Source organism: Microtus oregoni, unplaced genomic scaffold, assembly GCF_018167655.1.
Source record: "Microtus oregoni isolate MIOR12 unplaced genomic scaffold, Mior012 000021F_ref0000039, whole genome shotgun sequence".
NCBI classification, from domain to species: Eukaryota; Metazoa; Chordata; class Mammalia; order Rodentia; family Cricetidae; genus Microtus; species Microtus oregoni.
The window spans coordinates 38,513,927-38,540,202 of record NW_024543080.1 but is presented as its reverse complement, the minus strand read 5'-3'; the positions used below and the strand labels follow the sequence as shown (position 1 = coordinate 38,540,202).

Here is a 26,276-nt window from a genome sequence, read left to right as displayed (position 1 = left end):
AGTTTTGGCCAGGTGTGGTGGTGCACACCTTTAATCCCAGCACTCAGGAGGCAGAGGCAGGCAGATCTGTGTTTGGGGCCAACGTGGTCTACAAAGCAAGTTCCAGGACAGCCAAAGATACAAAGAGAAACTCTGTCTTGAAGAAAAAAAGATATTTTGTTTTGAACTCTTAGCACATTTTCTAAAAGTACAAGCTAATGGGATATGGCAAGACATCAGACTTGCTTTACTGAGCAGTGTTTTTAAGTTTAGAAAAACAATTGGATGCTGATAAATTATTTTCAAGTGCGTAAGGAAATTGAAAGCAATGTTTAAGCAATATTATTGATTTTAATTCCTTTTAATTCCTAAAAGGCTTTGTTGGTGTCAGACACATGGCTGACAGATTTTCAACTAATTCCATATCAAGAAAGAAAATAAAGTTAGACTGTGGTTATTCTTAAAATTCCATTCATTATCCATTCTTTATTAGGACATTCACAGAATTTTTTTTTTTTTAACTAGGTGGTGGCGGTGCATGCCTTTAGTCCCCAGCACTTCTGAGGCAGAGACAGAACTCTCTTTGAATTTAAGGTCTAAAATGCAAGTTCCAGGATACCAAGTCTACACAGAGAACTCTGTCTCAGAAAAACAAAAACAAACCCAGCAAACTCTGTTTTACCACCTGTGGCTTTCTCTTACAGGAAAGCTAGGACTGGAAGAATACGCTGTCTTTTATCCACCGAATGGTAAGTGTTGCTGCTGCTTCCCCTGGAAGGAAATGGGGCAATGACTGCTTTTGTTCTGGGCTTGTAACTTTCTCATTCTGTCCTTAAAATGGAACACAAAGTATCACCTAAAATATTCCTTCCTTCTATAAAAGGGATATTTTAGTAACTTTGTCCATGTTTGTGTAGTTTAATGCCAAACTGTGCATGTCCTCTCCAGCTCTTCTCGGAGCCAACAGATTTGTGAGAAGCTGAGTCAGCGCAAACGCCCAAGTCTGAGGTGTGTAGTTTTCCTTGAGCAACACTAACTAGCTCAACCAGGGCTTGCACTTTGTGTTATCACCACAGGGCTGCAGTCAGGAAAACAGACCGCCCTGTCTGCATCAGCAGCCAGTCAGGTATTTATGAAATACAAATTTGTGAAGAAAATCGTTGAACCTGCTGAGACATGATTGCACAGGACCCAGTATTTACTATTTAGACATCCAGTCTACAGGTCTTCTAGAAAGCATAGAAACGTGGCGTAGAGCTGTCCTTATCCTGCTGGTATTAAGCTACACCCTGAAGAACTTTTGCTTTAGAGGAATTAAGAGCTTGGGCATTGTGACCCAGTTGATCTGCGTTCAGATCTGAGCTCTGCCAACTTGCCCTTTGACCTTGGTTAAGTTCTGTGACTTCCCTGACGTGACTCTCATCAGCTTGGCATATGGATAACGATCACTTGATGTGTGCTATGAAAACAGGAGCACAGGGCCTAATGTAGTGGGTGCAGAAGAGGAAGCCATCGCAGCTATGTTTAGCAGTGTTGAGCGCTATCTGAAAGCCAGGCGTGGCTCTCCTGCCTGGTACTGTTGAGCTCTGTGGCTCCTGACAGCCTTGTCTCTTTGCTCTTCTTTTGTTTTCACACATTTCCCCGACTTTCCACCTGCTTTCGTGGATCAACTTGTTAGTTACTAGAACCTCTCCCTCTAGTTCTGCCCTCTTCTGTGGCTGTCCCAAACTTGGGATGACCCAACTTAGTATATTATTTTCCTGTGCCCCTCAGGACAAAAACAAAATTGAAATAACAAGCAACCAACCTGTACCTGTCTGAGTTAACCTCCATTTTCATCTACCCAGTTACTCAAGGCCTGAAACCTGGAAGTCATCCTGGATCCTGTCTTGCCTGCTCCATCTATGTCTCCAGATTCTTTCACTTTCACCTGGGGCTGTCTCCTCCCCACTCTCCTCTCCGCCTGGCCCTCCATCTGACCCTGCTGTCTCCTGGAACTGTAATGGCCATCTATACTGCTGCCTCTTCCTCACCTTTTCTAGTTTTTGGGTTTTGCCTCTGCAATCTCAATTATACCTCCAAAATGAAAGTCTGAGGATTGCTGTTTTTCTTAAAGTTTCCTAAATTTGCTGAAAAGTTTAGCACCCAGGCTTCTCAGTATGACACAGACTGTGGGACCCCTGGAGTCTGGCCCCTGCACATTTGACTCCCTAGCTTCATATATTACCATTTCCCATATTACTTTTTAAAACTTAATACCGATATCCAGCTGTTTATTCTCACACACAGCCACAGTCTCTGCCACGAGCTCCGTGCTGCTTTCTATCCCATGCCCAGCACTGTTTCCCGCTTAGGACAGACCATCAGCCTTTCTTCCCTTGGCCATCGAGGAGGCTCAGTTCAGACATAATCCTGCCGGGGTGCATCATTAAATCCCTCGTAGGGCCCAAGAGAGTGTTAAGGGCCCTTCTCTTGGCTTTCATGTACCAGGGCAGAGAACTTTGGCATCTCTCAACTTCAGCTCCCTCTCAATGGTGCAGACTTCTGAAGGTCCAGGACTGTATTCTTTTTTCATCATTGCCCTTCTAGTATCTCGCAGGTAGTATTGTTGCAGCTTGTTTACTTGAACTAAATTAGATGTGTTTTCATTTTAATATCTCTCTGTAGACATAATTTTTTATCCTTCATCCCAGGGACTTAATTTTCCAATAACTTTTTATATTTAAGAAATAGAAAATCAGAAAAAAATAAAATGTCTCTAAGTAGCTGAAAAAAAGTGTTCATAGACTCAAGTTAACAGGAGGCATTGTTTAGAAGATTAAACACATGCCTGACACATGTCAGAACTAAAATGTAAAGACCTCAGACAATAAAACTTTATACAGGAGCACTCCAGGAAACCATCCTGGGACTGATTCATATAAAAGCCAGGAACTCTCTGATCTTTACAAGGTTGTAACACATTGTAATTTCAGCTCCTTCGTGTATGTGGGTGGTACTGGGTGCTAACCCTGTGTCACGTATACTAGGCACATGTTCTACCACTGGCATTATCTCTAGCCCTACGATAAGATCTTTAAAAATCATTTTGAGACATATGTACATACAGTCACAGCTATAATTTAGGAGCAGCTGTGGCTGCATCAGCTAATATTTTCCGAACCATACTAAGCAAGCCAGAATTATGTTAAGTATATTGTATGTATTATCTCATGAAATCCTAATAATAAGGCTGTAATACAGGTATTACTGTCATTCAATTTACAGAAAAAGAAACTGAGGCACAAAAGGCTAACCTACCCAGCTGGTGAGTGACAAAGCCAGGCTTTGAACCCAATATATCTGGCTTCAGAAACAATATTTTTATCACTTGCTCCTAAGCCTCAGAACATGTAACTGAAGTTATTATAGTATGTTTGGAAAGAAAAGAAAGTGACTACAATATTGACAAAGTAAAAAGTTCCATAAAGGAGTTCTAAAAACTTTTCTACACATACTAAAAATACATAGTTGAAATCAAGCTGAGAAAAACTCATAGCTGTTCATAAATTTAATTTTACAGAATCACTTCTTTTGAGGTGGTCTTAGGACTTACAAAGCCAAGGACACCTTTCTAGAGACCAAGTCCACTTAGTGCACGGACTCCTTTCTCTGCAGAAAGGCAATACTACACAATGCTTCTCATTCTCCGCCCTCTACCAGAATAATACACTTTGAAAACTGAGGGATATCTATAACCCTACCATAGCCAGAACTGGCCTGACTCTGCTGGGCAGAGAGAGACGTTCACTTGCAGCACTCTGGAGTACTGACCCTGACCAGCAGTCGCTCCCATGGACAGAACTTTCCTCACCGCCACCCACATGCCCCCTTCTCCCATCTGTGGCTGCCTTTCCTGGAATATACGTAAGAGCCAAGGTGGCATGAGACATTACCTCACTGAAGAATCGTCAGTGAACAGATCCTCTCTAATAATTAAATTCTTCTTAAACAAGAATTCTGAGCTGAGGGAGACATCTCAGATGTGTCTTAAAAGTTTTTCATAGTTTTTGTTATTATTCAACATGTATAGATTGCCTCTGTTTGTTTGCTGATTGCTCATTTCCTGCTCTGTCTCGATGCTGAGTGACCCACAGTGTGCAAATAAAGGACCTGCTGCTAAGGACCTTTCACGCTAGTAAAGCAGATATGCAAGAAAACATTCGAGAGAGTGATGGACTGAACAGTAAAGTATCAGAAAGGCTAGGGAGTGGGGGAAGCCTGGCTGCTGTAGATAAGGCAGATGAAAAGACACCTCTGGGAAGCAGAAAAGAATAGAGTCCGAGTGAGCAGGGTGAGCTATGGAAAGCAGTGGGAAAAGCACATTTCAGAGGGAGAGCATAGCATAGGCCAAGAGTAGGAGCAAGACAGATGGTCTGAAGAACACCACGATGGGTAGGGTGGCTTCTAATGAGTTGATACAGGGTAAGTAGGAGAGGCAAACCAGGGCCAGACCAGGGTGGGATCTGACTGATGTAAATCCATTAGGATTACTCAATGACAGTTTGTATTAATTTCTTTTTATTTATTTAATTTCTTCCCTTTTATTGATTTTTATTGAGCTCTACATTTTTCTCTGCTCCCCTCCCTGCCTCTTCCTTCCCTTTCAACCTCTTTCAAGGTCCCCATGCTCCCAATTTACTCAGGGGATCTTGTCTTTTTCTACTACCCATGTAGATTAAATTTATGTACATCTCTCTTAGGGTCCTCATTGTTGTCTAGGTTCTCTGGGATTGTGATTTGTGGGCTGGTTTTCTTTGCTTTATGTTTAAAAACCTCTGAGTCATCTCTCCAGCCCTTTGTACTTCATTTTTTACATACCTAGTAGATATTTTTCCCCATTGCTGAAAATTGGCTCTCTCCCTATTAAATGTGATAATTCTGGGATTCAAACTGCCTCCTCTCCAGAACTCACTGCTGTTGCTTGTACTTTAAAATTATTTGTTTAGTGGTTTATGTAAACTCTTTCTAAAATTATTATATTTTTATATTTGTGCCTACTGAAATCTCAGTTCTTTTAGCTTAAGAGTGAGCTAGTGATTTGATAAGAATTTCCTTAAATGTTTAGAACTAATTTTTTAAATTAAAACATCCCTCAGTGTTTGCAAATTGCCTTGGAGTGGGTCACACCAAAGGTTATCTAGGCAATTTACAACTCTATGTGGGTCTTTACTTCTTTTCTAGAGGCTAAAAGTCAGAAGTGAAAGCTGGGTTCTCTGTCCTTCCTCAGTCCCTCTGTATTCTATACATGGGAGATTTCAAAGTCCTTATTTCCTTATATGGTTCCTTTCTGAGTCTCTTCCTTTCCATGCTTTTCAGTCTGTCTATTATTTCCCCCATCTGTTATTCCTTCTTCCTTGGGGCCATAGTTAGTGCATTTATTTGCCTTTAAATGCTCCTGACAAATGCTGCCTGGCAGGCCACTTCAGTCCTACGACATCCCTGAGACTGCAGGTGTAGCACAGCATTTCTGAGCATGGCTTTCAGGTAGCTACTAGACAAGTCACAACACAAAGGAACATTTTTTATATAAAGATCTGTATTGTTCTCTCTCACACCAGCAAGTTACATCAGGAATGTGGGCTGCTGTTTTCACGGCTGCTGCCAAGCTCGAGAGTAGGGGACGGCAGTAGGTGGGCAAATTCAAATGCCACAATTCAGTCTTCCCAAAATTCTCGCTTCATTATACATTCCCCTTGTTGTAAGGGTATTATTTTTATTAGATTTTTTTTTTTTTTTTTGGTTACGCATTGGAGGGACAGTGTTTGGGAGTTGCCGCCTCCATTCTTCCCAATGATGGCTTCTCCCTTTTTTCCGATTAGCACTTTCGAAAATCATCCTGGCTGCTCTGTAGAATGTGACTGTCTTTAAAATGTAAACTTGAAGAGAACAGATTTTAATAGTTTTGATGACCAATATATCCAGCATTTATAATCATATGTAGCATAAAGTCTGTGTTCAATAAACATAATTTGATGGATATTCAAATGAATGAGGAAACTAATGCAAAAGAATTCAGAGGAATAAGAAGAGAGAAGAAGATATTTTCCTATGATAACAGGAAAAATCTGCCTTAGACTTCACTGTGAGTGATTTTAAGGTTATAATGTACTAATCATTAATCACTAATGACATTGAGTAGGGAAGTTTTGGGCTCTAGAACAGTGATTGTCAGCTGGGGCCTCATTTCTATTTAGAGCATAAATGTAAATTTGGATTCACATTTAGATATTATTATATTGTGATGGTTTGGGAAATTCTTAATTACTTAAGTAAAGTATCAAAGTTATACTTTAAAGTTTTAATTCAGAAAGATGATTAAAATAGCTTAAAAAAACAATTTATCCATTGTCTTAATCACTATCTTTACTGACATGTTGGTTATATGTAAGGGGAGAATAAACAGAGGAATTTATTATTTCAACAACTGAATGTACTAAGCAATCCCAAATGAAAGTGTCTACCCCCTTCAACTGGTGTGAGCCGAACTGAATCCAATGTAAGCTATACAGACAGTGAGGAAAGGGGGGAGCAGATTTGCTAAGTGTGAAGCGTGTTGATATTTGTGGGGTTTGTGAGTCATATTTACTATCTATTCTTATTTAGTTCAAGATTTATTTTTGTTGACAGTGTTTTCTGAGCTTTGGCAAGGGTGTATTAAGGCACCTCTTTGTACCGTTAGTCATATCACAAGGGATGGGCAGTTAACATTTGAGATCTTCAGATGCATGAGGGAGACATGATCTTAAAACAGCCTCTCATGGCATACTTGTGGAACGTGGAAGCCAGATTCAAAACATGCTTGGATGGTGGCCAGGTGAATGAAACTTGACTCTTGAAAGGCTAGAGTGTTGAGAGGCAGAGGAAAGGATTGAAGAAACTGGCTAAGAAATAACTCTATGTTAAAGAAATCCTGAAGCGCTCATGCGGTTTTCACTGATCCTCGGGCCTCTTTTTTCCACCATGATTTTTCTGTGTCCTTCTTCAGACCATGGAGACTTTTTGAAGCGCTCTTTAATCTTAGTCAAGCTTTTCTTGGGTTTATACTCATACTTAAATACGATTCTTTGAAGAGCATAAATAGCTATAGATATTGGACATCACTGTTTTACTAAAGATTATACTGGTATGTTTTAAGTACAGCAACTCATTTGTATTTAAAAGGAACCCAGCAAAAGTCCATAACTTAAGGATTCAGAGCAGGGTGGTAACTTGACTAAAGTCACAAAGAATTCAAATCCGTATGACTTCATTGAGTCTTTGTTCTTTACATTGTGTCGTTAGAGCATTCTGTGCTATATCACAATCACACATTTATAAGTAAGTTTTTACTTGACTTTTTTATAAGCCTTTATAGTATTTGTAAACATTAACAGCATTATCTGCACCTCACAGAAGATGTTGTGCTGGATTCTGAAGATGATACATGGTGTTGAATGTGGTCCTTGCTTTATGTAGAGCAGTTGTAGACATCAGATCTTGGGAGGATTTAGTGAAAGTTTTACTGGCCATGGGTGATATTGATGTGCACACCCCTCTGTGCTGCTCCATCCCTGTAATCTTCCTTAATAAAAGTGCCTTGTCCTGATTAAGCTATGACTCACTTAGCAATCCTCAGAATTTGTAGTAGATGATGAAAATAGCAATAGAGTCATTTCAACCCACCAATCAAAATGTTTCAGCAAAGGCTTAACAGGAAAGACTATAGAGATTTTTTAAATATTCTATTTTATTTTTAAATGCAAATGCTGTGGGGAGTGGGGATACATAAGAGTTCAAGTGCAGTGACTATCATGATAAGGTTAAGAATTTAGGGATATTTTTAGGTCATAGCTCCCTCACTCTAATAGAGTTTTGATAGAATTTGTTGTATACAGAATTATCATTAAAAGCTCCTGAAGTATGAAAGTACCTGATGAAGCCTGGTGATGGTGTATCTAGTGTGCTATTCCTCAGAGGCTCTGGACTCAGGGTCATATAGTAAAAAGGAAGCAGAAGTATCTCAGGTTGCCGGGCCAAGTCACAGGTTTGGATTCCACTCTGTAGACATTTAACCAAAAGCAGAATTTGAATTTCAGTAATGAAGGGTCCATATTTCATTTAATTTAACTTCTATAGAGGCTACAGAGTAGTTATCTAAGTATCAGTTAATTAAACAAGTAAGAGTTCAGCAGATGTGTGGTTGATAAATGAATGAACAACAGAAAGCCATGGATACAGAGGTCTTCCTCATAGTCTGAGGTGACCTGTGGTGGATGGATGGATGGGCAGCAGGAAGCCCCAGATGTTAAGGTCTTTATCATGACTTAAAGTGATCTGGATATAGAGGTCTTCCTCATAGTCTGAGCAATATTTCAGAAGAAAGCTTGTGCAATTTCAAAAGTTAGTTAGGAACCTGAGCATTTGGAGAGAGGAGCAGAAATTAGGAGGCTTTTGCAGAACCACAGGTAAGAGCTCATCAGAGTCCAATTACAGACCCTGGATATAGGTAACTAAATAAAAGGTTTAAAAATAGCAGCGGCAGACGCTCTAGGCTTCATAGGTTCTTTCTACAAGCATGTAATAGGCACAATTATATTTTTGGTGCAGTGCTTATTTTAGTGGATAGATAAGTAATAAGCAGTTCCTACGCTCAAAGGACCTATATTTTATAAAAACTAAAAATGAATCCTAGGGCAGTGAGATAAGAGAAGGAACATGTTTGTATTAACCACTGACTTCTGTCAAGTATTGTGTTGTGTTACATTATCTTGTTTGCCTAACCATCCCATTGGCAGCACTCTATAGGTGAAAGCTATAACTCTCACAGGACCCATCTATCATAACTCTAAATATTATAAGTTGTTAATCAAAGCAGTAATCTGGTTAATTTTTCTGCATTTTCTTGTCTGGGCACAGATACGTTTATAACAATCCAGAAGGCCAGGTTTTAGATTTTGTGACTGCTCAGCAGTCCCCAGAGTACAATAAACACAGCTCTTCTCATCCTGTTCATGCTTCCACAAAGAACCTCCCCTGAGTGCAGTACACATCCATCAGGACTAAAAAGAACATGGAAGCCTTGTGAACTGGATTCAGGGAATTTGACCTGAGAGTGTGTGATGGTTACTCAGAAGACACATGAAGTTTGTGTAGTGTTTCTAGTCAGATTAGAGCCTGAGAGAATTCTGGAAGAACAAGTAGGTTAAATAACTTCCCTCCATGTCTGTGGACGGTGATAAGAGCTGGAATTGCATAGTGTTGCCTAGGTACATGGAGAAGGTTTGTGCCTCAGTCAGTCAGGGCAGGTCAGCTGGCACAGGAGTATTCTGGATGAATTGTTTGGGGTGAGAAGTCAAGGACTGTTGGGAGATGATTCTGTTGCTGAATGTGGTCAAAATATTTTGTATATAAGTTCTCAAATAACTTGGTATCTTTTTTAAAATTTAAATTTACTCAGGTACAGGACTGGAGGAAACTGTCATTGCCTAAAGCTAAAGAGGATGCTGTCCACTGGGGAGAGAGAGTCATGTTTATAGGGTAGGCAAAAAGAATGATGTTGCGCTTGTAGCCAAGTGCACAGCTGGCCAGAAGGAGAGATTACCTCTTTTGGTATCAGAACCAAAAGAGAACCAGAAAGCAGTGATAGCCTAAAGGTTTCTTTCCTGCTTGTCGGGGGATATGCTGAGCATCTATAGAAGCAGCATCCAGAAGGAGGTAAGATCATGGGATTTCACAGTTTCAATTAAAGATTAATAATGAGAATTCTGGTAGAGAGAAGGAAAGTAAATATGGCAGAGTCTTGGAAGGAAGCTGAGATTAAGAATGGTCAGAAGAATCACAGGAAACAAAACAAGTAAACTGAAGTTTTGGGAAACAGCCTTATCTGCCTTATCTTCCCAGGTCATCATTGTCATGGTAAGGTCAAGGCTGAGAAGGTGCCTTCAGTTGTTGGAATCTAACTTAGTCACAACAGGCAGAGAGACCCGAGATTTGGTAATCAGAAGTTAGGGCCATATAGGCAGAAAATAAACCTTATCATGTAAGGGTGTCTGGGGAATAAAATGGACTTTTGATGATGATGTGTAAGGAGATATATGGGTTTGTGTGTGTGTGTGTGTGTGTGTGTGTGTGTGTGTGTGCGCGCGCGCACGTGCATGCATGTGTAAAATCTTTGAAAGGTGTGCACAGAAACTAAAGATACAAAAACTTAGAACCCCACCCTTGCCTCTGTGCCTCCACAGTAGAAGTAAAGAGCAGGCCCACCACCATCCACCTCATACTGCGTGCAGTGAGCTTTTCTCCTTCTCTCAGCCATCCGTTGACTACCTTTGGGCTCTTCATCCAGTGTTGGGGGAGGCTGTTGGTTCATTCCTGCCACTTAGACCCAAAATAATCACACAGAAACTATATTATTTGTGATACTGTTTGGCCAATAGCTTAAGCTTATTTCTGGCTAACTCTTATATCTTAAATTAACTCATTTCTATTAATTTGTGTATTGCCATGTGGCTCTGGCTTACCGGCATGGTTCCAGCAAGTCTGTCTCTGGCAGAAGCTACATGGCTTCTCCCTGACTCCGCCTACTCTCTCTATATATATCTTTTCCAACCTGGCTATATTCTCTTAAGCCATTGGCTGAAAGCAGCTCCTGTATTCCTTAACCAATAAAAGGAGCACATATGCAATAGGACCTCCCACACCAATCTGGTGCTTACCTGTTCAGCCTCTGTGGCTTCCTCTGCACCTCTGACCTCCTCATCCCTCTTCACTGTGCTATAGAAACTTACAATTTTTCCCTAAGAAAAGGTCAGTTGCAGTCCTTAAAATAGCATCCAGATGAACTAGAGTTCAGCAAGTGTTTGATGAGTGACATGCACGGAGGGAAAAAGGGATCATTGATGGACAGGATTCCAAAGCAAGGTTGGCAAACTTTTTCTGTAACCAGTCAGATGTCAATATTTTCAGTTTTTCTGGCCACTGTCTCTCTGCTCCATATTATTTGTTTTTGTAAATAATCCTTAACAATACAAAAGCCTTTCTCAGCTCACAAATCAAACATGAACAAGTCGTGGAGTGAAATTAGCTTCCTAACAGCTGGGGACATTAAAGAAACAGGATTTAGTGACCTGAGAGAGGAAAGGGAAATGTCGTCCTGTTGAGAATGCCAGTGAGAAAAAGTGAGGCACAAACAACAGACAGGTCTGAGGCCATGCCAGTGACTTCAGCCTTCTAGTGCAGGGGAAGTAAGGCCTGCTGGGTGTTAAAAGTGAGAATGTTTTCAAAACATAGGGTGGCTAAGAAAATAGAGATAAGGAGAACCCTGCTGAGCAACAGAAACAGCCAAAGTAGACTAAACTTATAAATCAGCCACGTGCTGTGAAGTGAGACACCGGAGACAGAAATGAGACTTAGAGCACGTGACACCTAAGAGCTACATATGCTGCCTAACTTCCGGGTGCACTGGCATACTAGCTCAAAAACAATAACTGTGTTCCCATCTTAATATTTTTATTAAATTCTTTTTAAACAAAGAAGCATGACATTATTTTGTGACTGCTTATATCAACAGTATACATTTATTACAAACCCAAGCATTTTAACTCTCATATGAGGACTGAGCCACAGACTTTTTCTCATTTCCTCATGTAAGTAGGTTCTAGCATGTTCTCTCATTGTGGATAAAGGAATTGAAGCTTTCATAAGTTAAGAAACTTACTGAAAGACACAGAAAACTCCTAAATGACAAAACAAGAGTAACCACACAAGCACACAAGTCTGTTGGTATCTCATTATGTTCTTCACTGACCACAAAGGGCAGCGGTTAAACCTACATGGAAGGTGTTTTCTAGTGACAGTGTTGTCTCACCCTCTCTTCTTCACCATTTTATGTTGTCCTAGAAGAGGGCACAGCTAGTATGTATCAGGGAGAATAGCAAATACATTAGGTAACAATGCAAACCCAGAATTACCTCCAACTGGAGTGGTCACCAAAGAAGACATGGAACCAAGAAGATGAGCACAGCCCCTACCCAGGTCCAGAAACAACTGTCCAAATGCGCCATCTTGGCTGTGTGGGGAGGAGAACACTCCACAGTTTTAGTTCTGAACTTTCAGATGAGAATAAATTAGGGAGCCAGGCCACTTTTTTTGAGGAACAGTTCAAGAACCTCATGGAGCCTCTGTGGGTACCAAATTGTAACAGGGCTAGGGTGAGAATAAATATTTCTGAACATTTCCCTGTACAGTAGAAGGCAAAGTAGACATGTTGCATGTGATCATGGTCAGAATTAGGAATAAGAACTAGATGTTGCAGGTAGCTGGAGTTTGACCCAGATGAGAAACTGTTCCCCAAAAAGATGCCTTGGAAATGGCCCATGTCCTCTATTGCTGGGCATGCTTTGACTGAGAGCCACCTGGGATTTCCTAGAACTTAGTCTAGATGGCCTTGTAGCACTCTTTTTTGCCTCCTCACAAGTTAGAAGAACACAGCATTTCTATACTTTAAAATAAATAAATATAAATTTGATTTTTTTATAGAGTGCATTGATAAACTGATTAATGCTCCATATGATAGTCAGTAATATAAATTACAGGTACTCTGTTTAGAACCAAGGGTGTGCAAATTCCAATTTTCCACAGAACACAGCAAGATGTTTAGTGTACAAAGTTAGGCTTTGAGTCTTTCTTTGCAAACAATGTAGACTTTGTATAAAGTTTTTGTCAGATGATTATACCATATGAATTTATAAAACAGCTCTGTCAATATGTCTCCTGAGTCATTCCAGGATAGAATTATTAGTAAAACTGATTAAATATTTGTAAATAAAGTGATGTAGATTACAAGAAATGCCTTGAAAGTCTCACTGATCCTAGCAAGCGGGGACAGAACTGTTTAAGGAGGAGCGTTATCAGCTGACTCTAAGACACTTGCGGTGGTTATCCAGCTCAGCTCCATGGAGAGAACCCAGCTGAGAGATACAGAGTGGCACAAGTTAATATACAAAGCAATGCAAAATGAAAGTAGAAGCCAGAGAGATTGGAGCAGGCTGACCCAAATCTGTATATGTGGGGTTAGGAGTGCGAGTACGGGGGTGCTGCCTTGTCAATATTTTTAATGCTTTATAAATATTTATAAGGTGTGTGGTATGTTTATTAATGGACATAAGGTAACCTTTTTACCCCTTAGAAATTATGGTGAACCCTATATCCTTTATAGGACATTTCTTCCCATTGAAAAGCCCACAAGAGTCCAAACTAATGCAAATGCTATTATAATTCAAGCTTAAGCCTGGGCTTTTGAGGATGATAGTAACTTGCCCCCTTGTTAGTACAGGAGTCATGGTTAGCAAAGGATAATGCCTTAATTTCTGACTCAGTGGGAACAACCTCACTGCAGTAAAGGAGGTTCATGGCCAATGCTGTATTCTAACCGGAACTGTACACACAGACCAAGACATGGGCAGGTCGCCAGCGCTCTCCAATTCCTGCCCAAGATGAGGCATAGCTGTAGTTTTCCACAGTCACCTCATAGTAAATTCCTTACTTCCTCCATCTTGGATATGTTTGAAAATGTCTAAGAGAGTTAAAATTTTCTGAGAGTGTTAAAACAACTGTTGTTGGCTATAGTCGCTCTTGCTGACCTTTCAAACAAAGTGAAAGAAGAAAGAAACATCTGTATTTGCAGTTTTGATCCTGTGACTCCTGCATGAAGCAGAGGTGTGTGACTGATACTCTCTTTACTTTTCAGGTGTAATCCCCTTCCATGGATTTTCCATGTATGGTAAGTTGGACTTGATATAGCCATCATTTTTGTTATGTTTTGGAAATTCGAACATAATGATAATGCTTTGTATTTCACCATTCATAAAACTTAAAGTACTGTGTACATAATAAATATTAAATTCAATTTTTTATGTGTGTAATTAAGAAAATTAAAAATAAGATTGTAACTGTTCAGGTAATGATTTCTCAGCAGATGAGAATGAGAGCACACTGTGAACTGCTGTGAGCTTTGCCATCTAATCTAATGGAATAAGAACACACTGGTAGTTAGCTCTATTATAGGAATAAAACAGCATGGGACTGGAACAAAACAGACACACTGATTAATGGAATCAAACTGAAGACACAGACTTAAGTTCACATCCTGTGGATACCTGGTATTTGACAATGAGGTAAAAAATGCACAAATGGTGCCCATGAGACTGGATGGCTGCTTGCAGAAGAAAGAACAGATTCATACTCACAACCCTACACGAAACTCAACTCCAAATGGATCAAGGACCTCAGCACAGACCAAATACCCTGAATCTGACACATGGAATGGCCTTGAATTCACTGGCACAGAAGGGACATCTGACCAGAACACAGACAGCTCATCACTAAGACCAACAGGACATCACAAAGCTGAAATGCTTCTGTATGTCAAAGAAGCAGCATACAGAATGGGCAAAGATCCTTACCAATTATATATTTGGTAGAGAGATAGCATCTAAAATATATGAAGAACTAAAAATTCTGAACATCAAGAATTTAGTTATATATGAGATACAGAGCTAAGCAGAGAGTTCTCAAAAGATGAAACACAAATGGCTGAGAAACACTTAAATGTTCGACTCGCTTAGGCATCAGAGAAATGCAAATCAAAACTCCTTTGAGATTTAATCTTCCCAGCCAGAATGGCCAAGATCAATAAAACAAATGATAGCTCATTCTGGTGAAGATGCTGGTGGGAGTGTGAACTGGTACAACCACTATGGAAATTGAAGTATGGTGATTCCTCAAGAAGCTGGTAGAGTTCTATCTATCCAGAATTCAGCCATGCCACTCTTGGGTTTATGCCCAAAGAACTACCCTGCTGCAGAGAGATTCTTGCTCATCCAGGTTCATTGCTACTGCATTCATAATAGCCAGAAACTGGAAACAGCCTTGATGTTCTTTGATGAACTGATAATGAAAATGTGGTATATTTACACCATGGGATATTATTCAGCTGTTAAAACAAATTATGGAATTAATAGGTAATGGCTGTAGGTAGAAGAATCATCCTGCATGAAATAACCTAGACACCAAAAGACAAATATTGTATATTTTCTCTTATATGTGGATATTGGATTTTAAGCCTTCTTTATGTATGTTACAATCTAAATAACCACAGAGGTTAGGGACTAGGGTAAAGAGAATCTCCAGTACAGTGTTATGAAGAGTCAAAGGGAAACTAGAATAGGAAGATTAAATAGGTAGGGGGATGGGAGAGAAGGTTAAAATAGGAGTATGCGGAGGAAAAAACATTAAAGGCCATTTGAAAAGCCATATAGATACCTACTACTATAGAAGATTTCTGAAATGTACAAACATATATATTTATATGTATAAATATATTTATGTTGACTATAATCAATTTATAGTAGATAATAAATATATAAATGTAAATTTAATATATAATTTAATATACTTTAAATTATATAATATACATCCATGGATATGTAAAAGGAATATAAATGGAATCACCAAATAATAGAGAAGACAGTGTACCAACTAGACATCTTGTATCACTAAGTAAATCCTCCAGTGCAGGAATGAATTACATCTTGTTGCTTCATTGGCCAAAGGAGCTCCATGGAACCCCCAAACATCTAGAATATTGCTAAAGCCATTGGTTGCTCTTTATGGTCTGATAAGGCCCTATTGCTGAAGAAGACAGTTAATTAAATCATCAAACATAGAAATGACTACCATTATTGTATTGGAAGGTACCCTTCATACCATCAATGCCACACAGCTACCAGCCCTGTGATCTATAACAGTAACCTGCCTGTAGTGGTGGAATAATGGCACAAATGTCATGGGGGAAACCAATTACTCTTTTTTTTCCTTTTATGAAAATAGATTATTTTCTCACATAATTTATCTTGATTACAGTTTCCCCTCCCTCTTCTTCTCCAAGTTCATCCTCACCCCCTTTTCTATCCAGATCCACTCTCTTTCTGTCTCTCACTAGAAAATAACAGATTTCACAGAGGCAGAGTCCCACAGCAGAACACTGGGCTGAGCTCCCAAAGTCCAGTTGAAGAGTGGGACAAGTGAGAATATGAACAAAGAGATCAAGACCATGATGGGGACAACCACTGAAACAGTTTACCCGAGCTAATGGGAGCTCACCAACTCCAGCCAGACAGGAAAGAAACCAGTATAGGTCCAAACTAGTCCCTCTGAATGTGGATGACAGTTACATGGCTGGGGCAGACTGCAGGGCCACTGGCAATGGCATCAGAATTTATCCCTACTGCTTGTGCTGACTTTTGGGGAACCTGTTCTCTTTAAATGGATATCTTGCTCAGCCTAGATATAGTAGGAAGGGCCTTGGACCTTTCCCAAAGCAAAGTGTCTCACCTTCTCTGAGGAGTGGCTGTGGGGGTGGTGTAGGGAAGTAGGTGGAGGGAATGGGAGGAGGGGATGGAGTGGGAACTGGGATTGGTATGTAAAATGTAAAAAGTTTGTTTTCTTTTTTTGAAAAAATAAAATAGAAAATAGCAGATTTCTAAGAGATAACATTAAAATATAGTAAAATAAAATAAAAAGTATCACATTAAAGTTGGAAGGAAACCAACAGAAAGAAAAGAAACAAGAAGGTACAAGAATCTGAGATGCAGTTGTTCTTGTACTCAGGAATTGAATCCATAAAACACTAAACTGGAAGCCATAATATATACACAGAGTGCCTGGTAAAGACCCATGTATGCCCTGTGCATGCTACTTTGTAGCTCGAATAATAAAAATGCAGAGACAGAAATTGGGGTTCTGCCCGAAAGCCAGAAAAGCAGCCAAGCCACTAGGAGAAGTCTCATGTCTACCAAGGCTGGGCAGCCATAAACTAAGCCACTAGAGAAGTCTCATGTCTACCAAGGCTGGGCAGCCATAAACTAAGCCACTAGAGAAGTCTTTATCTCTACCAAGGCTGGGCAACCGTAAACTAAGCAGCCTAAGCCTCTCTCTCCTCTCATTTTTTATTCCCTCTAGTGCTGGGATTAAAGGTGTAAGCCACTACCACCTGGGTTTATTTCTGCATTGATCTTGCGTAGCCCAGGGTGGCTTTGAATTCACAGAGATCCATCTGCCTCTGTCTCACAAATCCTGGGATTAAAGGTGAATTTCACCATTGTCTGACCTCTAAGTGACTTTAGCATTGCCTCTGGTCTTCAGACAAGATTCATTTATTAAAATACAAATAATATGACACTATACTACTTCAGTATCTATGAGTTCCTCTGAGCTTTTCTCACTCTGATTTAGAGGGCCTTGTTTTCTTGGTGTCCTCCATCCCTCTGACTCTTACACTCTTTCCAGATCCTCTTCCGTAGGGAGAAAACAACCACTTTTTGACTGGATTTAAGACTCACTCCATGAGATGGGACCCTTACTTGATACTTATTAAGTGGTCAAGAACCCGAGATTGCATAGATCATGGGCCTAGAGGAAAATCTATTACCTTATTCTGTTAAAGGAATATAGCAATAAAATAACTCCTAATGACACACTGCTATACTCCATAGATCAGTGCCTTGCTCAGCCCTCATCAGAGAAGGTTCTTCTTGTAGTAGTGTGAATTGACACAGAGACCCACAACTGGACAATGTGCAGAGAGTGCGAGACCTTAGAACACTCAGTCCTAAATAGGATGTCTCCATAAAAGCCCTCACCTCAAGGCTCAGGGGTCCATGCATAAGGCGAGGCAGAGTGATTGTCGGAGCCAGAGGTGATGGATGCCTCCAATAACTGATGCACATATAAACTCACAGAGACTGTGGCAACGTACACAAGGCCTCCACTAGTTCAAACCAGATGGGGTCCCAGCACTGAGAAGGGGAAGTGGACATGGGGTTCTATCCGTAATCAAGAAGTTATCTGCAATTAATACCTACCAAAGGGAAAATCACTTTTCTCCAGTGGAATGTCACTGGCTACCAGCCACACTTCAGGGTATGCCGCATATCTACAAGTAACACCTAAGACCAACTCCTAAGCAATTCAGTAGTATTTTTGTGGGATTTTTGCTTTGCTTTCCTCCTTTTGTCTTTTTTTTTTTTTTTTTTGGTCTTATTGGTCTTTTGCTTATTTGTTTTTGTGATCTTGTGAGGGATTTTTGTTGTTGTTTTATTTAGTTTTTTTCTCAGTGAGAAAATGAGCATAAAAGTTGAGTGGGGAGGGTTGAGAGAATCTGGAAAGAATTGGGGAGGGGAAAACATGATCAAAATATATGAATTGTCTTCATTAAAAATACTTAACTCTAACTAGGTGGTGGTGCATGCCTTTAACCCAACAGAGGCAGAGGCTGGCGGATCTCTTGAGTTCAAGGCCAGTCTAGTCTGCAGAACAAGTTCCAGGACAGCCAGGGATACACAGAGAAACCCTATCTCAAAAATAAAACAAAACCAGATTATTTAAAATCAGGTTCAAAATCAGGTTGCATAAATTTCTGGACAAACCCTTATGTGAGTTTTCTAAAAATTATCATGTAGCTTTAAAAGTTAATGACTAAATTTATTTTATTTTATTTATTTATTTTAAAACAATCTTTTCTCATTTTGCATACCAGTCCCAGTTCCTACTCCTTCCTCTCCTCCTACTCCCCGCATTTTACCCTCAAGTAGGGAAATATGCATGAAATCAAAATTTAGATCATGCTTACTTTTTACATAGTATTTGTAATTGATAGATGCTTTGCTGCTTTGTTGCTCTCTCAGGAAATTCAACAAAATATTGTGGTGCCTTGAATACTGATTCCTTGTAGAAGTTTTTGTATTATTTATGTTTGTGGAAATCAAGTTCATTTTTCATTTCTGCATTAGAATGATGGCTAATCTCAGAGTTCATAAAATCTTCAATTGGAGCTTATAGATTTTTATTAATAAAATAATTTTAAGAATTTCATACATGAATACTAATATTTACATCATTTGTGCCCTCCCTCTCCCTCCAACTCCTTCCATACCCCTCCTTCTCTCTCTTAAATTCATGGCCTCTTCTTTAATCATTGGAAATTGGAAATTCTAATTCTTCATTTAGAAGTTTTATTAATGGCATGCATTTGTATCACATTGCTTTTTCTTAAGTTGATATTACAATTAAAGCATGAATTATAATTTTTAAATATATGGAATGTTTTAATTTGGGCTATTTCAATAAGTAGCAATGTATTTTGATACGTTTCAAATTTTAGTTTTGAAATAGAAGGGCACACTTCTCTGCTTTTCAACTGTATGTCTATATAAAATGTACTGTATATGAAGTTTTCTCTATTTCTAAGTAATTCTGATATTAACTCCCTGAAAGAAATTTGTTCCTCTCATGCCCTACAGAGAAAGTAGAATTTGCCGTATGAAATGCTAGCTTTCCCTGAGTTATTCATCAGTCTCAGTGCAAAGTGTGCTTTAGGCCGCATCCCTGAGGCTTTGTGCACAAGCAATTAAAATATTTGTGCAACTTTTTGGTTCACTTTGTCAAAAAGAAGAATGCTAAATTATTCCACTGGTTTCCCTGTTTACTTAATAGCCGCTGCCCTCAGGGGTTACCAAAATAGTATAGAGCCCAACTCAATTCCTACCATATGTAAACACTACAAATAACCAAGACGTTTTTGTTAAACTTAATATTTAGAGATTCAGTTTTATGTATTTGCATAGTACTATCTCAAATTCCTGGAAAATGTGACCTTGTTTGTCAGCATTGTAGAATCTGTGGTCAGGTTGGTCCCCATGATTAGCATTTTCTGACATCCCACTGTGGATATCTGAATGACTGCCCTACCTGTGCTTAACTAATGGTAACTAAATGCAAAAGAAAATGTCATTTAGCACTTGTTATGGAAGTGAGTCTTTGGCCTGAGGAACATTTTAAGTTAGTGGAAGCTACTTTGATATGTCAGGGACTGAGAGATGTAACTTGGTGGAGAGCTTACCTAGCATGCAGGAGTCTCCAGCACCACAAAAACAATGGCGACAAAACAGACGTGGTGGTGCACAGCTATAATCTCAGCACACAGGGTAGAGGGAGGAGGAGGAGGAGGTCAAGGTCATCTTCTGTCTCATAGTGACTCTGATACCATAAAATATTTAATACAACCCGTAGTAGGAAGACATTATTCAAAATTTGCATTTTCAATATGAATTATTAAAAATACTGAGAAGTTATCTTATGTTTTACTGACTTAACTTCCAAAATTAAAGTTCTTGAGGACTGGCGAGATGGCACAGTCAGTAAAGTGCCTGCCACAAAGTATGGCGGTGGTCAGGGTCTGACCCTCAGCAGCCATGTAGCAGCTGGGCATGATGGCACTCATCTCTAACCTAGCACTGGGCTGGGGGGAGATGAAAGACAGGTAGATCTTTGAAACTTGCTGGCCAGCCAGACTAGCCACTTTGTACACTCTATAGCTGATGTACATCACTTTGTACCCACCAAGTGATGTGGGAAGTGATAAAGGAAGACACGCAACATTGACCTCTGGGCTTCACATGCCTGGACTTGCACACATCTGTATGTATGCACACAAACATGCATACACATTTTTATTTTTTTTAAATTAAAATATAATTCTACCATTTCCTCACTCTTCTCCTTCCTTCAGTCCCTCCTATGACCACCCTCATACACACCTTGCTCTTTCTCAAATTTGTGACCTTCTTTTCTTTTTTTAAATATTTATTTATTTGTTTGTTTATTTATTATGTATACAGTGTTAGTTTCCATGTCTGCCTACAGGCCAGAAGAGGGCACCAGATCTCATTACAGATGGCTGTGAGCTACCATGTGGTTGCTGGGAATAGAACTCAGGACCTCTGGAAGAACAGTCAGTGTTCTTAACCTCTGAGCCATCTCTCCAGCCCTGACCTTATTTTCTTTAATTGTTGTTACATAAGTACAGCCTGCTCAGTCTATAGAATGTTATTTGTATGTATATGATTTTAGGACTGACCACTTGGGATTGGATAACCAACTGGGGCCTCTTCACTCCTGCTCTTTACATGTAACCAGCCAGTTTTCCTGGCATCATTTGTTAAAGATGCTGTGTTTAATCCAATGTATGTGTTTGGCATCTTTGTCAAATATCAGCTGACTGTAGTTACGTGTACTCGTATTTCGGTGTTATGTTTTGTTCAATTGCTTTTCTTCAATCACTTCACAATCAAATGAAGAGGAAGTCAACAGAATGGGAGACAATTTTGCCAAAGTACATCTGACAGAAGATTAATATCCAGACTATATGAAGAACTAAAAAGCATAATCAAAAAACAAACAACCAAAGACATATTTTAAAAAATTGGCTAGGAATCTGAACAGAGAGTTCTTAAACTATGAAATGGAAGAATGAGAAGGATCTCCTCGTTCCAGCTACATGTTTGTTTTTGTGCCAGTAGCATATTGCTCACATTACCGTGGCTCTGTAATGTACCTTGAGGTCTGGAATGCTAATCCTTCCACATTGTTCTTTTTGTTGAAGAGTTCTCTACAAAAGTATGGGCGTGTTACCAGTTGGCTACGTCACTAAAGAAAATGGACTATGTCTCCCACTCTATATTAAACGAATATAAATCCTCAGGAAGGGTCAGGACCTGATGAAATGGTCCCCACTCTACAATCAGATGTTGATCATATGCATCTTATGTAGGCAAGCATAGCCACTCTAAACTGAAGAATGCAATGACCTTGTGATGTGAAGAAGTCAGTGATCGTCTTTACTTTCCCACTGCTTCCTGCTCCTCCGCTTTTACATTCTTTCTACCCGTTCTTCCATGATGTTTCTAGAAACTTGAAGGGGGTAACAGATATCCCATTCATGGCTGGGCAGTCAACTGTCACTCGTTTCCATCCTTCTGAGCAGCCGTGAGCATCTGCGGTTACCACTGTCTAGTGCAGAAAAAAGTCACAAGGGTAACTGGTAGTAAATTTGATAAAAATGCATTATATACATATATGAAAATGCAATGATGGAATTCATTATGAATAATTTATACTAATAAGCAAAATATTTATGATAAGAACTCTTATCTAAATCTAAGAATAGGAGGGAATGCCTTTATTCTGGTCAATAATACCTGAATATATAGCAAATATTATACTTAGCAACATTAAAAGTTTTGTCTCTAAACTGATAAAGATACCCCCTTGGTACAGCTTGTTTAGTATAGTCCTTTGAAGGCCATAGCCAATGAAGCAAAACAAGATAAATAAGGGAATAAATAAGCAAATAATGGAAAGAAAATAAAACTTCCCTTCTTATCAGATATCGTGATTATGTGCATAGAAAATCCAAAGGAATAATCAGATAATCTGTGAGGATTAATAAACGAATTTACTAAGGTTGAGAAACACAGTCAATGCACAGGTAAATTTTCTACCTATGTGCTAACAACAAAGGTGCAGAAAATTACGTTTTTTGTAGAAGCTCTGATTTAGAGAGAAAAGTGTAGGTGTCACATTTAAGATGTGCGATGGGGTGGGCTCTTCATTTCTGAAAATCACCAAGGACACAGGAACAAAAAGCTGGTGTAACATAACTTTTTGATAAAAAACACAGACACTGAAACAAGTCTGTGTTGTAGCCTTGGATAAATATCTCAGCTCTTGTGCCTCAGTTTCTTCATTTGCAAATCTCAGATAACAATTCTTCTAATGAATAAGTTGTTATGATGACTGAAAAGAAGAATGAGGAACTTCTACTCGGGAGGCTGGGGGGCAGAGGGAGCTCGGGGTAAAGGCCAGCACGGGCTATGGCACCCGTCTCAGCAAAGGGGTAAGCAACGGATGGTGCTTCCCTGCTAATTCATCTGTCTGCTTATATAGCTTATCACTTCGGTCTCAGCCAGATGATAGGTTGGGATTCTAACCATTTATAATCTGTACATGTATGACATTTAACAGTTATTTGAACTTGCAACATTAAAACACAATTTGTGCATGACCAGCAGACTCTGCTGTGGTTGTGGACATTATACTCTCTTGTTTTGTGCATGACCAGCAGACTCTGCTGTGGTTGTGGACACTATACTCTCTTGTTTTGTGCATGACCAGCAGACTCTGCTGTGGTTGTGGACATTATACTCTCTTGTTTTGTGCTTTGCATTTCGTGAACTTACCGAACCGCTGTAGCCATGCAGTGTTATCACTTACTTTCTCTTCCAGTCGCGCCGCTGTGTTTTCTGTATCATGAACCGTACAAATTGTACCAGATATTCCGTGAGATGTACATCCGCTTTTTCTTCAGACTCCACTCCATCTCCTCTCATCCTTCTGTAAGTTCATAAGTTGGATCAACTCAGACTCTAAAACTGTTCTTTCCCTGAAGATGTGCCATGGGGTGGTCTCCTGCTCAAATTACACAGCAAAGAAATTTAATTTATGGTTTCAAATAATGTATTTCTAGAATCAATGAGAGAGAAGAAAGTGATGTTTAAATATTTTGCAGAGTAGCGAGGAAAACATCTCTTATTAACTAGATTTTTAGCTTTCTGTGTTTAAAAAGGGGGGGGGGGGGCTGTCTAGATTCTCATCCGTTACAAAGATGCCTCCCTCCTTTGTTGACACCGGGTCTGAGAAGGGAGGTTGATGAGGCCGTCTCTGCTGCTGTGGGAAGTTTACAGGGCAGAGCATGCAGGTGAGAACTGAATGGGCGCTCTGCATATAAATAGCCACTTTCTTGTTTTCATTATTGCTATAGTTATTATCACTTCATCTTTCCAAATGAAAATTGAGCATTATTTGTCTTGTGGCCAATGATCAGTTATTTTGCTACATATTTTCTTTGTATTTATTCAGCTCCTATATTAACAGCAGTTAAGTCTATTTTTTACTTCTTTGTCCTATCTTTTTTTGCCTATGAGCTCTGGCCAAGGCAGCCTTTACTTTGCTTTCAGCTTTCCCCGCTGTGGTCTTGGTCTTCCTGAGGGTAGCTTACTTAGCTCTCTGGAAGAACCTGTCGCTGGAAGGCAGGGCAGGCTGGCCAAACTGCCCAGTGAAGACTGTTCTTTCTACTAAATTGAACAGCTGGGTTTTATCCTTCCATTTCCAACTGTGTGCCCCTGCTCCACTTTCTTTGTCTTCAGTTTGCCCTCCTGCATTGTCAGTGAAAGCTGGCAACTAAGAAAATTCTAGAATGTCACAGATAAGCTAACAAATCATCTTGAGACTCTCTTGAAGAGAATTGGGTTTAGTTGTTATCTTCTATTTCTATTTAACCTAGAATAAACAGAAAAATGATTATTAATAGTTCTCCTTTCTCATATCATTGTCAGGATCATAGTCTTGTAGCCACACACACACATCCACACTCACAGTGTGTATACACATGTATACATACACAAGCATACAAACAAGCACACAGAAACATGCTCATACAGACTCCCATACACATTTTATGCCTCAGAGTTTTGAAAAAACAATCTGGACAATACCCAGCCACACCTTCTAGTCCCACCCCTTTCCTTCTTTCTCTGGGGAATTGACTGACACTCATCTCATGTTCGGGATTATAGCCAGACTGCAACTATTTAAAACCATGATAGTTTAGAAACTCAAAAAGAGGGTGAAAACTTCCTTACAAAGAGCAACCTGAGGATTGCTGAGTCCCAGAAAAACTTAGTTAGAGTTGCTAAGGAATAAAAACACTTAAACACAAAACAAAATAACTTGCTTAAATTGGTTACTTCTACTTTACAAATAATGCCCCTTTTTAAAAAGTAAATTTACAAAACAAGCAAAGCTTTTATTCTTAGTAACCAGATATTTTTGTTTGATAATGATTATATTTTTTATTTGATAATCATTGGATTTTTATTTGATGATGATTAGATTTTTTATTTGATAATAATTATATTTTTTGTTTGATAATGATTAGATAGTTTTTGTTTGATAACTTGGTGTGATTCAAAGAAGTGAGAAAAGCAGGCAGTGTTTTCCAAAAGGGGGAGCTGGATGCACAAACACACATGGGGAAAGAGGGACGGGGAGAGCAAAAGCACCAGGAGATGCCTGGGAACTGGAGCACATACACAGAAAACTACTTTTGCTAGACCTCAGTGATGCTGTGTGGCTCACAAGTGGCAGGCTTTCTGTAAAGAATGCTTATGTTTGCCTTGAGTGGTCCAGCCATGGCGGGGTGGGGCTGTTGTGTTTAAAAAGAGACTGCTTAGCAGGTCAACAACGCATATTTATGACAACATAAAAATTTACTGTTAAATCTGGTGTCAAAGATCCATTGGTGTGTTCTTGTTTTGATTCACAAAGCATATTAATATGCATTGTCTTTTTGAATGATGTTTTACCATAGTTCGTATTTAAAAGACTAAACGATTTCTCTTTTGATTCATTGTTGGATGCAGGGTATTGTGTCGCTCTGTCTGCTGTTTGAAACTCTTCTTCAAACCTATCTTCCCCAACTCTTTTACCACCTGAGAGAAATCGGAGCTCAGCCGTGAGTATTTTTATTGCTTCACTGCCTCTTCACAATGCTTTCCCACGGTGAAGCTGGAAACAGCACTCTTGCTCTTTGCCTGCACACACAGCCACAGTACAGACTGTACGGCGACAATTCCCCCCCCCCCCAAAAGTACCAGTCATTAAGTGCATCTGTATTGCGAAAGAAGAAACAATTGGGTTCTTGGTAGAGGGCTGGGTACGCAGCTCGGTGGGAAAGTACTTGTCCAGCATGTACGAGCCTCTGGGTTTAGGTCCAGCACTGGAAAAAACAATGTGCTGAGAAGAATGACTGGGATCCTATTGAGTTCTGTGTCTTGTAGAAGGACCACCAAATTTACCTAACTTCAGTTCACAATGAAAACATTTATGGAAACAAATAGAGCCTGGGAAGTGTGGACTAGAGTTATCAGAGCCCAACTGTGCGCTTTATAAGGTTAAAGTTTGCTGGCTTCACTAAAGGGACAGACCAAACCCCTCCCAGCAGTTGTCCTGTGTTTTCTCTTATAGAACTTCGCATTTGCTTCACTGATCTCAGTTTGAGTAGTAGGTGAATATTGGTGAATATGTGGATTAGCTCTGACCTCAGTAAATGGCTCTGTCTCCTTTTAAATACTTTCATCTAGATGAGAGCTTTGTTCTGTCCTCTCTAAGCAGCCTCACACACTGTTAAGGTTGGTTTGTGTGAAGAAAAGACACTAACTCTTTAAGGCCTCAGGACTTAATGGCAACAAAGTGTGGTTTTTGTCTTCTTCATACATAAATCTACAGCCAGTGCCTGCCTTAGTAGATAATACAACCCAGCT

At 39.6% G+C, this 26,276-nt stretch overlaps 1 protein-coding gene across 3 annotated transcripts in view; it reads left to right on the top strand.

Annotated features, from left to right (window-relative positions):
- Tbc1d19 (TBC1 domain family member 19) overlaps positions 1 to 26,276 on the top strand; it is a 116,933-nt gene that overhangs the window by 72,242 nt on the left and 18,415 nt on the right. For all 3 annotated transcript variants that reach the window (XM_041671522.1, XM_041671523.1, XM_041671521.1), the window contains 4 exons: positions 684 to 728; positions 13,748 to 13,780; positions 23,182 to 23,291; positions 25,377 to 25,468. In XM_041671522.1, coding sequence (XP_041527456.1) covers positions 684 to 728; positions 13,748 to 13,780; positions 23,182 to 23,291; positions 25,377 to 25,468 — 280 coding nt within the window. The remainder of the gene's footprint in view (positions 1 to 683; positions 729 to 13,747; positions 13,781 to 23,181; positions 23,292 to 25,376; positions 25,469 to 26,276) is intronic.